Source organism: Alexandromys fortis, unplaced genomic scaffold, assembly GCF_014885135.2.
Source record: "Alexandromys fortis isolate MF-2015 unplaced genomic scaffold, M_Fortis_MF-2015_v1.1 scaffold_26, whole genome shotgun sequence".
Classification (NCBI taxonomy): Eukaryota; Metazoa; Chordata; class Mammalia; order Rodentia; family Cricetidae; genus Alexandromys; species Alexandromys fortis.
The window spans coordinates 11,784,694-11,800,551 of NW_026067894.1; the positions used below are offsets into that span (position 1 = coordinate 11,784,694).

A 15,858-nucleotide genomic window follows, 5' to 3' on the forward strand; every position below is an offset into this window, starting at 1 on the left:
TTTTTTATATTTATTTATTATGTATACAATATTCTGTCTGTGTGTATGCCAGCAGACCAGAAGAGGGCACCAGACCCCATTACAGATGGTTGTGAGCCACCATGTGGTTGCTGGGAATTGAACTCAGGACCTTTGGAAGAGCAGGCAGTGCTCTTAACCTCTGAGCCATCTCTCCAGCCCCTCTGTGGAGGTTTTTGTGGGTGTTTTAAAAAATATTTTTATTTAAGGCATATGGGTGTTTTGCCTGCATGTATATCTGTGCAATACCAGTAAAGGCCAGAAGAGGACATCAGCTCCCCTAGGACTGGAGTTACAGATGGCTGTAACTGTGACATGGGAACCAAACTGGGTCCTCTGCAGGGACAGTTACTGCTCTTAACCATGGAGACATTTGTCCAGTCCTTTAGTTTTTTAAAGAGAGAGAAAATAGAATATAAGGTTGGGTGTGTAGAAAGACAGGGAGGATCTGGGAGGAACTAAGGGATGGAAAAATAAGATATAAATTGTATGAACAAATTTTAATTAAAAATACTGTGTTATGAAAATGAAACATAACCCTCCAAAGGTCCAGTCATGGTCAGCAGAACTAGTTACTATATAAACTATGTAAAATTATATATTACTTTGCTTAGAATGTAGTTCAGGTTGCTTGAATGCTTTCCTACCTAGCATACACAAAGCCCAAGGTTAGATTCCCAGTACCACAAAAGCAGGGTGTGGTCGTGCAAGACAGTGGACAGAGGCAGGGCATGATAGGAGCGTGAAGGACCCAACAAAGACAGGACCGGCATTCCTACTGTCAGCAGGAATGTGAGAACTAGACAGCCAACACAGATGAAAGGACTGGGCCTGTGGTCATCTTTTTATAGAGTAAACAGAAGGCAACAAAACGTACAAACTAAAATGCTTCAAATGCCTAAATCTCACCAGGGGTAGGACTGCAGGTGTGTCATCTGCCTTGGTTTGTTTGGGGGGGGGGGGGACTGGGAGTCCCTTCGATACCCTAGGTGGCCTGGAGCTCCCTGTGTAGATCAGCAAATTTGCGGTAATTGTCCAGCGTTGCTCCCTTCTCAGCGCAGGTGTTCGGTGCATCTTAACCCGACCCCTCACAAGGGGGTGGGGCACGACACATTGAATGCCAGTGTGTGTATGTGTGCGTGTGTGCATGCATATGCGTGTGTGTGTGTGTGTGTGTGTGCGCGCGCGCGCGCGTGTGGGTAGAGGTTAGAGGACAACTTGTGAGGGTCGATTCTCTCCTTCTGCCATTTAGGGCCTGGGGATAGAACTCAGGAGACAAGCGGATTTACCTGCTGATCCGACCCCAAATGCATCTTTTACCGAGAATTCTCTTGCCAATTTTGAACCTGCTATAATGGAAAGCTTAGTAACGCGACTTCCTGGGTGCCTTGCTTGGGTCTGGAGCCCCCTTCTTCCGACCTTTGCGTCTCTGATTGACACTTCTCTAAGTCTTTTATTTATTTAGTCTTATATTTCTCCCTCCAGGCTTCCCTTTCTCACACCCACGACACTTATTCCATGGGTCAGCCTCTCCCAGTGCTCCCATCTTCCCATCCCGTTGGGGCAGTCTTTCCCTCTCTTCCGGCCTCACACTGCTCTAACCCTCTTTTCTCCTCTCAGGGTCCCCAGAAGCTTTCTTTCATTTTCTGGCTGGTGGGGCGGCCCCCGATTCCTCTTGGTCTTTCCAGGGAGCTCCCGAGGCTCGGCCGTTGGAGGAGGCGTGGCCCACGAATAACAGGTCCGCAGCCCCACACTCCGCGGGCCCGCGCGCAGACAAAGACATTCCACAGCTCCCGCCCCCCTCCGCCCGAGTGTGGGGATGGGGGGGGAGACACGTGTACCGCTAGCGCCGAGTCACGTGGAAAAGAAAAAAAAGAAACGAACGAAGGCGGCTGGCACCCGCGCAGGCGCAAAAAACTCGAAGCCTGAGCGGGGAGGCTACGTCCTGAGTCGGCGCAGGCGCCGTGGCCCGACTGGAGACTTTGTTCTCCGCGGAGAAACTCAAGGGCGGTGCCGGTAGACGCCTGCGCACGCGCGCCGCCTCATTTCCGGTGCTCTCTCGCTGGGTCGCTCGGGTCGGCTTCGGTCGCCGTCGCTCCCGCTCTTCCACCCCCGCCAACCGCCGCTCGGGCCTCGGCTGCCGTCGCGTCGCTTCCTCGCTCGCTCGCTACACATCCTCCCCGATGCAGCGCCGGGACGACCCTGCCGCGCGCCTGACTCGGTCCTCGGGCCGCAGCGGCTCCATGGACCCTTCAGGTGTCCACCCCTCGGTGCGTCAGACCCCGACTCGGCCGTCACCGCTGCCACACCGGTCCCGGGGAGGCGGAGGTGGTCCTAGAGGGGGCGTACGGGCCTCGCCCGCCACGCAGCCGCCACCGCTGCTGCCTCCCTCGGCCACGGGTCCCGACGCGACTGTCGTGGGTTCCGCGCCGACCCCGCTGCTGCCCCCGTCAGCCACAGCCGCGGCCAAGATGGAGCCGGAGAATAAGTACCTGCCCGAACTCATGGCAGAGAAGGACTCCCTCGACCCGTCTTTCACTCACGCCATGCAGCTCTTGTCCGTAGGTAAGCGGGTCTTGGCGGTGGGTGGCCGCCGCTTTGTTCCTCTTGCTCCCGCCCCCTCGGACTGCCCGGGCATCGAGAGTTCCCTTCTCGACCTGGCCTTCGAGATCCTGCACCCACGAGTCCCACCCCGGCTCAGGGTGTAAGGGGAGATTTCTGAGCCTTGGACGAGGCCCGAAGAGGACTCGCGATCTGCGAGCGCGGGGAGCTTGATGGATAGTACGGTGCTCCCGCCCCCTTCCCGACCCTGCCTCCTCCTCTAGTAGTTGTCCCGCGCGCCAACGACCGGATCTTTCCAGAAATGAACCCGCTTTCCTAAAGAGAAAAAAAAAAAAAAAAAAAAAAACCTTTTTGATTGCTCGTGGTGGAGAGCGCCTTGACCTGGGGTGTAGGAGGGAAAGACGGCCGGAACCGGGAGGAACTGGGAGAGAGGGCCGGGATGCTCGTCAGCCGCCGGCACGGTCTAGCGAGAGATGCAGGACTTAGCGGGAACTCGGTTTTAAGTTACTCAGAGGCTGGAGCGACGAGACAATCGGATGGAGGTTGAGGTTTTCTCGAACCGAGTTTTCCCGCTAAGGCCTGTCGATAAGAATAGCTGCGGACCTGGACGGTTTTTCTCCTTTATTTTAAAATGTGTCTTGGCAAGCCTGCAAAAGTAGGGAAAGTAAGCCAGAGAGACCGTGGGAAGAAATGATAGAGGGAGGTAAGGGACCTAAGGTTTGTTTTTTAGCGTGAGATGAACGAGAAATCGGTCTTGTTTTAATTTTAGCTTGAGTAGAGGTAGTTTAAGAAAGGTGGCCTTTGTTCTCTGCTTGCAGACTACCGAGCTGTCTTGACTTAGTTTTGTTACTCAGACCCTCACTTGTAGTTAAGGCATGGTTTTAAAGCATCTTATGATATCCAAATCTTATTAAGCAAATGAAAACCCACTGTCCGTCTCACTGAATGAGTAGTTGGACTCTGGCCAGAATCATACTGTGGACAGTTCATTGTGAAAATACCATTATCTGGTGGAGAGATGGATCAGCGGTTAAGAGCACTTTCTGCTCTTCCACCCGGATTCGGTTCCCAGCACCCACATCATGTGGCTCACAAACACCTGTAACTTCAGCACGGGGGGGGGGGGGTCTGATGTTCTCTTTTGTCCTTTAGGCACTCAGATACTAATCTGAAATGAAATCAAAGGAAAAAGATCATTTGCCTACATTTGTTCTCTATCTCCCGGCATTGATGAAAGGGCTTTACTATTTTTACATTGCAAAGAGGTCTTGTATCTACAGAATGATTTAAGAACTGGTTTTCTTTACAGGCAGATTATAAAAACAGCAGTTAAGGGTCTTAAAGTACAGTAAGCAAAACTGTGGTCAGTAAATAAAACGTTTAAGATTTTAAGATCAATTGGTTGCATTTCAACTTAGTGTCCTCAGGTTCTTCTTCTTCTTTTTTTTTTTTTCTCTCTCTCGAGACAGGGTTTCTCTGTAGCTTGTCCTGCCTGTCCTGGAACTAGCTCTCCTAGACCAGGCTGGCTTTGAACTCACAGATCAGTCTGCCTCTGCCTCCCAAGTGCTGGGATTAAAGGCATGCCCCACCACCGCATGGCCATACTCAAGTTCTTATGTTTCTTTTTCTTTTCTTGGTATTTATCTATCTATCTATTTATTTATTTATTTATTTATTTATTTATTATGTATACAATATTCTGTCTGTGTGTATGTCTGCTGGCCAGAAGAGGGCACCAGACCTCTTTACAGATGGTTGTGAGCCACCATGTGGTTGCCGGGAATTGAACTCAGGACCTTTGGAAGAGCAGGCAATGCTCTTAACCACTGAGCCATCTCTCCAGCCCTTTTCTTGTTTTTTTGTGACAGGATTTCTCTATGTTTTTCTGGCTGTCTTGGGACTTGCCTCAAACTGAGAGATCCCCCTCCCTCTACCTCCCAGAGTGCTGGGATAAAAGCTGTGTGCCACCACTGCCCTGCTGGGTTCTTATGTTTCAGTCCATTACATTTAACAGATTATTACCCATAAGAATTTTCATATTTTTCCTTTTTAATTTGAGGCAGGTCTAATGTAGTTGAGGCTACATGATGTAACCAAGGATGACTTTTTTTTATTAAAGATTCATTTATATATATATACACGTATGTACACACACACACACGTACGTACACACACAGTGCACACAAGAGAGGGTACCAGATCTCATTCTAGATGGTTGTTGGGAATTGAACCTCTGGGAGAACAGGCAGTGCTCTTAACCTCTGAACCATTTCTCCAGCCCCCCAAGGGTGACTCCGAGCTTCTGTTACTTCTGCCTCTACCTGCAGAGTTTGGGAGGTGTGCCTCACCACACTCAGTTTGTGCAGTGCCTGTGATCAAACACAGAACTTCATGCATTATTGGCACCCTATTAACTGATCTACATACTCAGGCCATCTTTTTATGTTTTTCATTCTGGGTTGCAAATAACAAACACCTGTGTTTGATTTACTGAGACCAAGAACCTGCAGACTGAAGAGTGTCTATGGTAAAGGCTGACTTGGTAGTAGTCTTAAATCTTTATAACCTGACAGATTAATTGCAGGAGAATTAAATATCTGTTTTAAGATGTTAACTTTGGAAATTGACCTTTAACTAGTTAATCTTGAGAAACTTACTCTCAGCAGTTTCATCTGTAAAGTGTTCGAGAACTAAATTATATGTAAAATCAGCCAGTTGGTTGTGGCCTACACTCAACAGATTAAATGTCACCACAGTTTTCTTCTGGTTATAAATTACTGCATGTACAAGGTAGAGTTTGGCCTTTCTGATCTCAGGTGCTGGTGGTCATCTTGTAAAAGGTTTCCTGGGTTCATCAAAAGGAAAAAAAATGATTCTTTAATGTTACTTTTAACTTTGCAGTCAGTTTGAACTTGGGTGTGTGTTACTAAGAGAGAATGCTTTGTTAATTTATTTAAGTTGGGTCTTTTTTCCCTTTGTTTGGTTTTCTTTTCTTTCTTGGGTTAAAGTCTGACTATGTAGACCAGGCTGGCTGGCTTTGAACCCACAGGGATCTGCATTGCCCTTTGGCTTTTACTTCCTTAAAAGTTGTTTTGTTTTGTTTGTTTTAGTTTTAGATTCCCCCCCCCAATACACACACACAGGGTTTCTTTGTGAAATAGTAGAATTCACTCTGTAGGCCAGGCTGGCCTTGAATTCCCAGAGATCTGTCTGCCTCCCAAGTAAGTGCTAGGATTAAAAGCAATGCCACCACCTCCCAGCCTTAAAAATATTTTTATTTTCTGTATTGGAGTGTTTTGCCTATGTGTGGTGCTTCTGTGCCTGTTGTCTACGAAGACCAATAGAAAGCATCAACCCCCTGGAAACAGGAACTGCAGTTATAGGTGTGTGTTGTACAGCCTTGTAGGTGCTGAGAACTGAACTTGGGTCTTCTGGTGGAGCAGCCAGTGTTCTTAGCTGCCATGTCAGCTCCTCAGCCCTTCTTTTCCTTTGGCTTTTTGAGACAAGGATCTCATGTAGCCCAGGTTCTATTTCCCAAGTTCTGGGACTATAGGTGTACACTGTCATGTCTGTTTCAAACTGATACTTCCATTGGAGAAATGAGATGGAGGTAAATATTGACTCACTGAAGTACCAGAATTGGGATGTATGGAGATTTTTCTTATGAATTTTAATGTATTTATTATTTTGAGACAAGGTTTTGCTATATGGTCATGACTGGCCTGGAAATTGTATATATTGTACCCTATTGCTTGTAGCGATAATCCTGGCTCAGATTTTCCAGTTACATTCATCCCTCTTTCCTTAACTGGTGCTAAGCAAGCACTCTACCACTTAGAGCTACTGGCTTTGTAATGTTTTTAGGTGAAAGATGGCAGTACACACCATTAACCCCAGCACTCTTGAGGTAGATCTCTGCGTTCCAGGCCAGCCAGGGCTACATAGTGAGACCCTGTCTCTAAAAACAACAAAACAAAAATTATTTTTATGTTTGTGTGGGAGAAAGGGGTATGCCATGATGGGCCTATGGCAGTCAGAGTACAGTTTAGGAGTGTCAGTTCCTCTCCACCATGCTGGGGTAGATCAAAACAAAGCTCGGGTTATCTGTAAGCTTGACATCAGTAGAGAAACTTTACCTCTGAACTCTTAACCACCCTCAAAACTAAATTTGAGGCAGTTTCACTAACGTATTTAGGCCGCCTTTGGGCTCTCTCTAGCTTGAGCAGGCTGTGAACTTGTCATCCTCATACGGAACAGGCACTTTACCACTGAAGCTGCTTTCCCAGCCGTTTTTGTTTGACACAAAGTCTGTATGTAGCTTAGACTGCCCTCTGATGTGAACTATTTTCTGCCTTCTTCCTTAATGATAAGATTATAGGCCGGGGGCTGGAGAGATGGCTCAGCGGTTAAGAGCATTGCCTGCTCTTCCAAAGGTCCTGAGTTCAATTCCCAGCAACCACATGGTGGCTCACAACCATCTGTAATGGGGTCTGGTGCCCTCTTCTGGCCTGCAGGCATACACACTGACAGAATATTGTATATGTAATAAATAAATAAATATTAAAAAAAAAAGATTATAGGCCGGGTTTAAGATAATTTCTGAATAATTCAGAAAAAGGAAAAATGTAGATGAAAGTTTCTGTCCTACCTGATCCTGTAGCCCTTCAGTCCCAAAATAAGCACACAGAGGCTTATATTAATTGCAAACTGGGGGCTGGAGAGACGGCTCAGAGGTTAAGAGCACTTCCTGCTCTTCCAAAGGTCCTGAGTTCAATTCCCAGTGGCCACATGGTGGGTCACAACCACCTGTAATGAGATCTGGTGCCCTCTTCTGGACTTCAGGCATACATGTAGACAGAGTACTGAGAATACTGTATCCATAATAAATAAATACATCTTTAAAAAAAATTGCAAACTGTTTGACTTATTGTTCAGGCTTATTACTAACTAGCTCTGACAACTTAAATTAACCTGTAACTTTTATCTATGTTTAGCCACGTGGTTTGGTACCTTTTCTCAGTAAGGCATTCTCGCGTCCTCTGCATCTGACAATTGCATCTGTCTTTTCTCTTCCCAGACTTCTCCTAGTCTGGTTGTCCCACCTGTACTTCCTGCCTGGCCAATTAGCTTTTTATTAAACCAATAGGAGTGACAAATCTTTACAGTGTACAAGAACATTATCCCAGAACAGAAAAATGTGAGAAAGGAAGACTGAATTTAAGTTGTACACAGATCACATGTAAGGAGAAAACAGCTAAATGTTTATTGTGCTGGGCAGTGGATCAAAGTATATTAGCTTTTTTTTTAATTTATTTTTATTTAAGCGTGTGTATGCCATGTGTATATAGGTGCTTCTTAGAAGTCAAAAAAGAGCATCAGATCCTCTGGAGCTAGAGTTTATAGGCATTTGTGAACTGCCTGATGAAGGGGCTGGGAATTGAACTCAGGTCCTCTGGAAGAGCAGTAAGTGCTCTTAACTATGGAGCCATCTCTCTAGTCTGTATTTAACTTACATAAGGACTATGAGAAAATAGTCTTTTTGTCTAGGCAGGGTTTCTGTCAAATCCTGACTGTCCTGGAACTTGATCTGGTCTGTGCCTCTGAGTGCTGGGACTAAATTCAAGCCATGGCTGAGAAGATAATCTTATTACCATTACAGATAATAGTTGGTGAAATTAAATCAGCAGCACCAAACAGGATTTACAAACAGTCTACATTTTGATTCACACACTGACTCTTTTTTCCCTCCAGCATCTAAGTTTTTTTTCTTGATTCCCTCCCTCATTATATACTACCTACTACACATTGAACTTTCAAAATAAGCTCTAATTGGGTGAAATAAGAAAGGAATGGTGAAGTATAGAGTGCTAGAAGGGAAGTGAGGGTGGAAAAGCTAAGATAAAGAACACTAGAGAGCAGAGCCCAACACTTAAGACATCTCAAGACATCTCTGTCCATTTCCTATAAAGTGCAGTAAGGCCCAGACCACTGTTCCTGTTACCACCACACAGCTCTCCCAGTTTATTTTGTATTTATCAGCTTCTGGTGTACTACATAGTATAATAATACATTATATGTGTTATGTATACTATGTATTTGTGTGTGTGTGTGTGTACAGTATGGGGTACAGGGTCTTTTTACATGGTGCTGGCTGTCCTGAAACTCACTGTGGCCTCAGAACTCACAAGACTACCTGCCTCTGCCTCCTGAGTGAGATTAGCCACCAAGACCAGCTGTAATTATGTATTTGTTGAGCATCCCCGTTTGCCATGATCTTTTGCACCTTCTTGCTTGCTTTTTCCCGAGACAGGGCTTCTCTGTGTAACAGCCTTGGCTGTCGAAGGAACTAGCTCTTGTAGACTAGGCTGGCATTGAACTCATGGAGATCCTCCTGCCTCTGTCTCCCAAGTGCCGGGATTAACAGCGTGTGCCACCACCCAACCGTCCAACTTGTCTCATTTCACCACTTTTCCGTCTTGGAAGCGTTCTGCCCAGAGTGGCCTTATTCTTCGTTATAAATGACTTTGATGGGAAAGCACTGACAGAATTCTGAGGAATGTAGAACATAGACAGGCTTCCTGCTACTACTGTAGGCCAAATCCTTGTTCAGTTGTGATAATAAATACAATGTAGATATATCAAGACTCGGTTACCTATCCATGCTAGACTTTTTTTCTTTTGGTTTTTGGGGACAGGGTTTCTCTGTATATCCCTGACTGTCCTCTGTAGACCAGGCTGGCCCCGAGATCCACCTGCCTCTGATTGGGTGCTGGGATTAAAGGCCTGTACCACCACCACCTAGCTAGACTAGACCTTTTCTTTTCCCAAGTCAGGGAAATTCACATAAGAATTATAGCCTGTTAATGTTCTTTACAGTTAAGAAAGTAGGCATTTTAAATGACTCAAATAGTGAAGAGTTGGGATAGAGTAAGAGTCATCATCAGAAGATCTTTATTTGAATTAGAAGAATCATGTCCAACTAGATTTAGTTTTCTGTCTTGAAGGCCTGGAATGTAGTTCTGTGGTAGAACACATGTTTGGCATGCGCAAGGTCCCGTGTTTGATGTTCTGCACAGCAAGGGATTTTAGAGGGTTGTGGGGGGAGAAAAATATTTTTTGCCTTGATTAGAATATAAAGTAGCTAAAAGAGTAAATGAAGGTAAACAGTTAAAAGTTTTTAGAGACAGGAAGACGTTGAAGATGTGATACATGGACAGGTTTAAGACAAAGAAATGTGCTGAGACCTTGAGTTAGAAGGAATTTGTACACACTGCTGGTAACTGGCATAACTCCGGATCACAGTTTGAGATTTCATTTGAAAATCAGAACACTCGAATTCCTTGAAACTTAGCAACAAACTGGGCCTGTTGGTACAGGCCTCTTAATCCCAGCTGCTCAGGAGGCCAAAGCAAATCTTGAGTTCAAAGCATGCTAGAGTTGAGGGGCAGCCTGGGAATTTAGTGAGAACTCGTTGCAAAATGAAAATGTAAAAAAACTGTGTATAGGGCTGGAGAAATGGCTCAGTGGTTAAGAGCACTGACTGCTCTTCCAGAGGACCCAGGTTCAATTCCCAGCACCCACATGGCAGCTCACAATTGTCTGAAAATCCAGTCTGGAATCTGACACCTTCACACCAATGTACATAAAATTAAAAAAAAAATTCCCAATTGTCAAAAAAAAAAAAAAGCTGTGTGTAGTTTAGTGGTAAAATGCCTAACATGTGTAAAGCTCTTGTAATTTCTTTGTGATTGGGTCTCACAATAGAGTCCTGGCTAGCCTAGAGCTAACTGTAAGCCAGTTTGGTCTCCCAGAGATCCCCTTACCTCTGCCTCTGAGTGCTGGGATTAAAGGCATGTGTACTATCATTATACCCTGCTAATGCAACAATTTTCTTTGAGACAAGAAAGTTTGGGTTGGCCTTGAACTTTTAAATTTAATGCACTCAGTTTCTTGAGTACTCCCACACCTGAGTCTAGCATTCTTGAAAACAGTAAGGGTGGAAAACAGATTGGTTACTGATGTTTTGGGGAGAAAGTGGTGATGAAGCCTAAAAATAAGGTAGCATGGGCATGGGAAGATGGCTTGGCGTTTAAGAGCACGTTCTGCTTTTATATATGATCTTGGTTTAGTTTTGTAGCATCCACGTTTCAGCATGTAACTGCCTGTAATTCTAGTTCTAGAGGATCTGATTCATGTCCTCGTCTGGTCTCTGAATACCAGGCATATATGTGCTTTACATACACACAGGAGGCAAATGTGGCTGGAGAGGTAGCTGAGCAGTTGAGCACTGGTTACTCTTCCAGAGGTCCTGAGTTCATTTTTGTAAGCAGCCACATAGTGAACTCATAGCTGTTTGTAACTCCAGTTCCAGGGCATCTGATGCACTCTTCTGGCCTACACTACCAGACATTAGTGGTGCATAAGCATGCATTCAGGCAAAACACTTATGCACATAAAATGAAACGGTATTGGGGGAAAAGTGCATATAAATATATTTTTTTCTTTAAAAACTTTTTAATTTAAAAAGAAAAATTCCCAAAACAGGCTGTGGTGGCACACGCCTTTAACCTCCCGGCATTTGGGAGGTGAGAAGCAGGTGGATCTCTAAGCTTGAGGCCAGCTTGGTCTATAGAGTGAGTTCCAGGACAAACAGGGAAACACAGAGAAACCTTGTCTTGAAAGCCAGAAACAAGAAAAGAGAGAGAAATCTTTCAAGTCTTTCCCTAAGGAAAAAATTTGGGAAGCCATGGTAAATACGCTATAATTGGGTTTTACCTACAAGAACTGAGCTCCTATACAAGGATTCCAAACTCAGGATTTGAGGGGAGCCAATATCCACATTTTCTCTATTCTTTTTTGTGGGGAGGTTTTAGGCAGGGTTTCTCTGTGTAGCAGACCTGGCTGTCAGCACTCAACTTTGTAGACCAAGGTGGCCTTGAATTTAGAGATCCACCTGCTTCTGCCTCCCAAGTGCTGGGATTAAAGTCAGGGCCACCACTGCCAGGCATTTTCTCCATTCTTAGCCAATATTATATGTAGCATATTGTTACTTTGTATATTTGTGGGGCAAAAGAGCCAGTTAACAGCTTTCTTCAAATTCCTGGAGGCCCATGACCACCCTGCTAGGGGAAGAAAAGAGGAGCCAGGCAGTGGTGGTGCATGCCTTAATCCCAGCACTCAGGAGACAGAGACAGGAGGATCTCTGATCTTTCAAGGCTAGCCTAGTCTACAGAGCGAGTTCCAGGACAGGTGCCTAAGCTACAGAGAAACCCTGTCTCAAAACACCCCCCTCCAAAAAAAAAAAAAAGATTAGGAACCCAATATGCTAGGTGTTCTTGCTTGGTAAATACACAACGATATTGGGGTTTATGTTTCCAAAAGATGGCACTAATGGAAAAAGTTGTAAGACTGGAAGTAACATATGAGGGAGGTTGGGAGGTTTCTTCCCATGTTTACATGTGTGTGTGAACCTGGCATTTTACTAGGAATTGCAGCCATTTAGTTTTGATGATTGTAGAATTCCAGAAACTGTTAACAAAAGGTTGTAGCGCTCCTGGAGTCTAAGAGGATGACAGAATTTCATTCTTTGGAGCAGATTTGCTAAGTCAGTCTTGACACCTTAGTGAAAAAGAAAAACCTTGACTGTTGTCTTGCTCCATTTGCAGCCCTTATCAGATGTTAAGAAATTAATATAATGTACATGGTAGTCTGTTTTTACTCAAGGCAGTTGTTTATAAAATTCGTTTTGGTTGTCCTGAGGATTGAAACCGATGCCTTTGCAGTAAAACATGCTAATAATCTGCTTTCTTTTTACCTTTTGGTTCTTTAAGGCAGCTATGTGGCCCTCCCTGGCTATCCTGGAACTTGGTCTGATTATTAAGCTGGCCTCAAACTCAGAGATCTATCATAAGAGTGTGCTAGCACTGCCTGGCTCCTTTTACTTTTTAACTTGAGACCAGATCTCACTAAATTTTCTGGGCTTGACCTGGAAATCTTACTTGCTCCAGCCTTCTGTTAGTTGAGATTGCAGGCCTGAACCACTCAGTCCTATCCATTCCCTTCCACTCCCCCCCAGGCTTATCTAATACTAACCTTTTTGTTGTGGTGGTGGTGGTTTGTTTGTTTGTTTGTTTGTTTGTTTGTTTTTTGTCCTCTTCAGTTTTGGGAGGTATAGTTTGAGGCGGGGTCTTATAACCCAAGCTGGCCTTCTGCTTCTTCCCAAGGGCCTGGGTTATAGGCATGGGTTGACATAGCATATACTCAACTTACTCTGTTTTAAAGTAAGACCACACTTTATAGACACAGCAGTGCCAGGATTCAATTCAGTTTTGTCTATCCCTCAAAATATATGTTTTAGCTAGTTATGCATGATAGTACACATCTAGAATCCTTGTCCTCTGGAGGTTGAGGTAGCTAGGAGCAGTGTTTACCTAGATGAAAGCTCCTTTAAACAGGCCCTCTTCTTCAGTCTGAGATGCATTAAAGAATCCTAATTTTTGGAAGCTTACAGAGGGACAAAAAGGAGAAAAATTCTTGAAAGTTTTTTTTTTTTTTAAAAAAAGCCATATGTTTAATTTAATCTACTATGGCAAAAGCAGTGAATTGGTACAAGTGTTCTGTTTACTAGTTTGATAGCAAATTTGGTGGCAAAGTTCCTAACACTTCTGAATTCAGGTTTCTTTGTCCATTAAATGAGGATAATGTTGGTTATAATGAGTAATCCAAAACTCCTGACACATCAAAGATACTGAATAAGATAAAATAAATCAGCTGGGCGATGGTGGTGCATGCCCTTAATCCCAGCACTTGGGAGGCAGAGGCAGGCAAGTTTTTGTGAGTTTGAGGCCAGCCTGTTCTACAAACTGAGGTTCAGGACAGCTAGGGCAACACAGTGAATCCCTGTCTGGAAAAACTTTTTTTGATGCAGGGTTTCTCTGTGGTTTTGGAGCCTGTCCTGGAACTAGCTCTTATAGACCAGGCTGGGATTAAAGGCGTGTGCCACCACTGCCCAGCTGGAAAAACTTTAAAAAAAAAAAAGATAAATTATAATTGCCAAGCCAACGAACTTATGGGTCACATCTCTGTGTTGTTTATCCCTTAGCTTTTCTTTCTTTGGCTCTTGGGACATCCAAGGTCTCCAGTGGCCCAGACAAACATCATTTGAGGGAATCAGTTTTAGAAGTGTTGTCTAGAAAGTGCTTTTGCCTGAGGGTAAGACATCTCTTTTTCTCTTTCTCTCTCTCCTCTCTCTCTCTCTCTCTCTCTCTCTCTCTCTCTCTCTCTCTCACACACACACACACACACACACACACACACACATACACACACACACACTTAAAAGACAAGTTCTTGATGTATAGCTTAGACTGGCTTTGAACTCACAGTTCTGTTGAGTGCTGGGATCATAGGCATATTCTACCACATTTGGTTTTGGGTAAGCCATGAGAAGCTTCCTTTTCAAATTCTTTTCTTTTGAGGAAGCAAAAAATAGGGTCTCACTGTATGCATAGCTTGCCTGGATCCTGCTATATAGACTGCCTGCCTCTGCCTTCAAAGTGCTGGGATTAAGGGTTCGTGCCACCACACCAGGCATAAATTGTAGTTTGTAAAATTTTTATAAAGTTAGCTTTTAATTGCTTAAAGTGTCCTTTGTCTTTCACTAAGAACACAGGAGGGAACAACACTCGGGAGGCAGAAGCAAGCAGATCTCTGTGAATTCAAGGCCAGCCTGGTCTACAAGAGCTATTTCCAGGACAGGCTCAAAAGCAGAGAAACCCTGTCTCGAAAAAACAAGAACACGAGGGATATGAGGGGTGTTTTTTGTGATGGTTTCTTTGTGAAGCCTTGGCTGTCCTAGTACTAACTCTGTAGACCATACTGGCCTTGAACTCAGAGAGATCATCGCATCTCTGCCTCCCCCAGTGCTAGGATTAAAGACGTGTGCTACAACTCACTACCAGGCTTTGGGATGTGAGATTTGAAGTTAGAAGATGTCTAGTTATTTTTGTTTTGTTTTTGAAGATTTGTTTATTTTCATTTTATGTGTATGAGTGGTTTGCCTGCATGCATGTCTGTGCACCATGTATTTGCCTGGTGCTCATGGAGACCAAAAGGGAGCATTTGGGTCCTCTGGAACCAGGTGATTGTGAGCTGTCATGTGGGTACTAGGAACTGAACCAATGTCATATACAAGAACAATGAGCGCTCTTAACTTCTGAGCTGTATCTTTAACTCCAAGCCTAGGTTTGAGTTTGTTTGCTGATACTTGGGCAGATTTGTGACCTAGAAGTAATTAATTAATGCACAGTTTTCAATAACTCAGTTAAAAAATGGGGCTATATACCAGCAACTCTCTTGTTTTTGAGGGAAAATGAAGTGATATTTATTATGGTATTGAATAAATGTTCAGTTCTTCTACTTGTAAATATGGTTGCTGAAACCTTGTTGAAGGCTGTTTATTACTCTCGCTTTGTAGGCTATTCTGACTCCTTTGCATGCATGTGTGGAACCAGGTCAAAGTCTGGTGTCTTCCTCAGTGCTTCTTTATCTTGTTACTTATTTTACTAGCTAACTTATTTCTTTTTTTCTTTTTTTTCCTTTTCGAGACGGGGTTTCTCTGTAGCTTTGGAGCCTGTCCTGGAACTAGCTCTTGTAGACTAGGCTGGTCTCGAACTCACAGAGATCCGCCGGCATGTGCCACCACCGCCCGGCTGCTAAGGATTTCTTAAAATAGTTTCTCACTGAACCTGGACCCCACTGATTTAGACTCCTAGCCAGCTAGCCAGCAAGCCCACATCCTCAGAGCTTGGATTACAGACATATGCCACCTTTAATCAGTTGTGTGCATGTATGTGTGTGATTGAATTCATATCATCTTTGTGCAGCAAGCACAGATGACTAAGACATCTCCTCAGCGCTACTTCAACCTCAGGTTTTATTTTATTGATCATTATTCTGAGTTCTCTAAAATGCTTTATATTCTTTTTAAAATTATGGAAAAATATGATTCTAAGATCCAGTAACTAGTTCAAAAAATACATCAAAGTAATTCTGTGTTGCAGAGAGATCCTAAATTTATAGAGTACATTACATTGCATGTAAACAAACTTTCGTCAATCAGTTTTGCAGTTCAGCTTTTGAGTCTTCTTGTACTGGTTAAGTAAGGTTTCTGCAAAGTGGCATAAGCTGCAACTGAAGGGCCTAACTACATCTCAGTAGTTAAGAAATATAGAGGAAGCCGGGTGGTGGTGCCGCACGCCTTTAATCCCAGCACTCGGG

General features: G+C 44.2%; 1 protein-coding gene across 1 annotated transcript in view; it reads left to right on the forward strand.

Annotated features, from left to right (window-relative positions):
* The first annotated feature begins 2,048 nt into the window (after window positions 1-2,048).
* Khdrbs1 (KH RNA binding domain containing, signal transduction associated 1) overlaps window positions 2,049-15,858 on the forward strand; it is a 38,690-nt gene continuing 24,880 nt past the window's right edge. Inside the window, exon 1 of the mRNA XM_050152684.1 lies at window positions 2,049-2,720. Coding sequence (XP_050008641.1) covers window positions 2,202-2,720 — 519 coding nt within the window. The 5' untranslated portion in view covers window positions 2,049-2,201. The remainder of the gene's footprint in view (window positions 2,721-15,858) is intronic.